Source organism: Pseudomassariella vexata, assembly GCF_002105095.1.
Source record: "Pseudomassariella vexata strain CBS 129021 chromosome Unknown BCR38scaffold_23, whole genome shotgun sequence".
In the NCBI taxonomy this organism is placed as follows: domain Eukaryota; kingdom Fungi; phylum Ascomycota; class Sordariomycetes; order Amphisphaeriales; family Pseudomassariaceae; genus Pseudomassariella; species Pseudomassariella vexata.
This window is the reverse complement of record NW_024467978.1, coordinates 184,405-186,891: the sequence shown is the minus strand read 5'-3', so window position 1 is coordinate 186,891 and position 2,487 is coordinate 184,405. Positions and strand designations below refer to the sequence as shown.

The 2,487-nt window shown below is 50.3% G+C and overlaps 1 protein-coding gene across 1 annotated transcript; it reads right to left on the bottom strand.

Moving 5' to 3' along the window:
* Nucleotides 1-1,168: 1,168 nt before the first annotated feature.
* On the bottom strand, nucleotides 1,169-2,149 carry BCR38DRAFT_355844 (uncharacterized protein; the record flags this gene model as incomplete). Its single annotated transcript, XM_040856985.1, has 3 exons — nucleotides 1,169-1,241; nucleotides 1,335-1,846; nucleotides 1,916-2,149. 3 exons carry the CDS (start codon nucleotides 2,147-2,149, stop codon nucleotides 1,169-1,171), a joined length of 819 nt encoding a protein of 272 aa, XP_040710071.1.
* Between the last annotated feature and the right edge of the window lie 338 nt (nucleotides 2,150-2,487).

Below are 2,487 nucleotides of genomic sequence, written 5' to 3'. Positions count from 1 at the left end.
GATGTCCAAGTATGAGGGGCTTGCGGATTGGCCATTGGGGTATAGGGCTAGGGGGTGCGCGAGGGATGCTGTGGCTAGGATGAGGGAGTTGGCTCGACTGTTGATTCTTGGGTTGGTGGGGTTATATGACCAGCAGAGATGAACGTGGTAGTTCGTGATGATAGTTTTAGAGTAGACTGGGGCGCAAATAGGCAGGCGTTGGTTTGTTGTAACTAAATACATGGCGTTTGCGATTGGGTACCGCGTTAGTTGCCGTTCAGCCGAGATTATGAGAATTATTGAGTTTGGTGTCACTTCAGATTCGTGTAAAAAGACTCTGGTTTGCAATTTGGTGCTTGGTCAAGTTTAGTTTGGATTAATATGCATACGGCCTACGCGTTTGGTGATCTTGTTCGGGCTTGAGTCCGCAGTGTCTGATCACGACACGGCCATAAGTTCGGATCAAGGATATATGAAGTTTTCAAATTATAAATAACAATTGGTGGTGTTGATGGAACTCCTCTCAATGGATAGTGGCGCTATTCATAGTGTATTTGTTCATTTGGTATAATGCACCCCTGGTTCTCTGCCTGCATCATAGATATGAATTGGTCATGGCACCAATTAGGTAGTTATGACTGGAAGATTATTCAAGTAGTGTTTATTCAGTACGAAATTGGAGTGCAGCATCCTCGAGGAAGTGCAGAGCCAAAGTCATGGGTAAATTTCAATCTTTACCTTTACTCCTGACCTGCGTGGCTTAATAGACGTCTTGCTCTTCCCTCGGAATAAATCTCCGTCCGATGTTTGCGTACATCAGACATTCCAGCGCAATAAGTTAGCAGCCATTATTGAAAACCTAGATGCTGCCCCTAAATTTATAGGAGTATAACATTCAACTGATAGGAAATAGGCGCTAATTCACTGGATTAGTAAGGTAGTTTGTCTCACATCCAATGTGTATAAATTTCTTTAGTCCACAATATCTACATCTAAACTTCAGTTCCAGCCCACCCACCATTTTGGCTTTCCAAACTTGAAGCCATCCCATGCTTTCTTCCTCATCCAACTCCGACGAATCAGCTCCAAGAACACACCACACCCAATTATCGTTGAAAGCTCGCTGGCAAGTTCCCTTTGTAGTTACTCCGCAGCAGGTCAAGCTCGTGAGAACCATCTATGTAAGCGCTTAAGCACGGTAAGCGTCCCAGTAGGAGTATATGCGGGTCTTCTGCCCAGGAGTGAACTCGGTGTAGCAAGTGCTGTTACGTAAAGCCAGTCAGCAAAGTATGATCTTCAATCCAAAGTTGCTCCTCCGAATCACAAAAGACGAGGGGGTTAACGTCGCGACTTACTCGTAAGTGTAGTCCATGTAGTTGTGAATTGGGTCCACACCAGCTGACGTGCAAGAATCGCGTCCAGTCGGGCAACCCGTAGCGGAGGTGGCCTCGGCGGGAGTGTCGGAAACGAAGTCGCCACTACCGGTGCAGCCGCCTTGGAAAGTGTGGTAGAGACCGAACCAGTGGCCCGCCTCGTGGACAGCAGTGTAGCCCAGGTTGTAGTTGGCCTCGCTGCCTCCGGGGACAGTGGAGGCGAGAATGGTGCAGCCGTCGTAATAGAAGTTGTTAGAGCCAGTAGTGACCGAGGTGGGGAAGTAGCAGTATCCCAGGTAGTCCATCGAATTGACAAAGTACATGTTCAGGTCGGCGTAAGTGCCCTTGCGGAGTGCCTTCTTCATGGCCAGCTCCGAGCCGTCGGCGGCCCAGGCCGAGTTCACGGTCCAGTCCGCGCCAGCTTGGGTGAAGGCGATGCCGTAAGGGGCGTAGGCCTTGTTCATGGCAGCGAGCTGTCGGGTCAGGGTGGCGGCCTGGGCGGAAATGTTAGTCCTGCAATTCGCTCGTTACGTAGACAAGTAGTCGGGAAGAGGAACACTCACGCTGATGTAGCCGCCGCTGACAGAAGTGGATGAGGCCAGAACGTGGAAGTAGACCTTGACGTTGATGTCGGCACGCTTGGTCACGTTGCCGGCAATACGAGCGGCCTCCTCCTGGATGGAGAAGCTGTGCGCCACCTCCATTTGATCCTCAGTGGGATCAGGAGCACCGCAAGCTCGGTAAGCCAGGGCAGAGGTTGCCGCGAGGGCGCCCAGTAATAGAGACTTGAACTGCATGTTGAACGAGATGGAAGAAGGACGAGCTACTGGAGGATGCTGATCATGGAATCTTGATAGGATGAGGAGGGTGACCAAAACATTTCCGAGAGAGGTGACGAGAGCTGATGTCTTTATACTCGTTCCTAACTTGACGAAACTATATGTTGGCACTCGTGTTGCTGCCAGCTTTAACCCCTTTACAGAAGGTAGATATGGTATCCCGGCGGCGAACAGGTTCAAGATTCTAGAAATTTTCGACGCAAAGCAGCAACCTGCCTTAAGCGTCCAAACTCATATTGACTTGTGGCGAACGAGCCTATCAGGGCGTCCATCTCCGAGGCCGAGGAAGTGCCAGC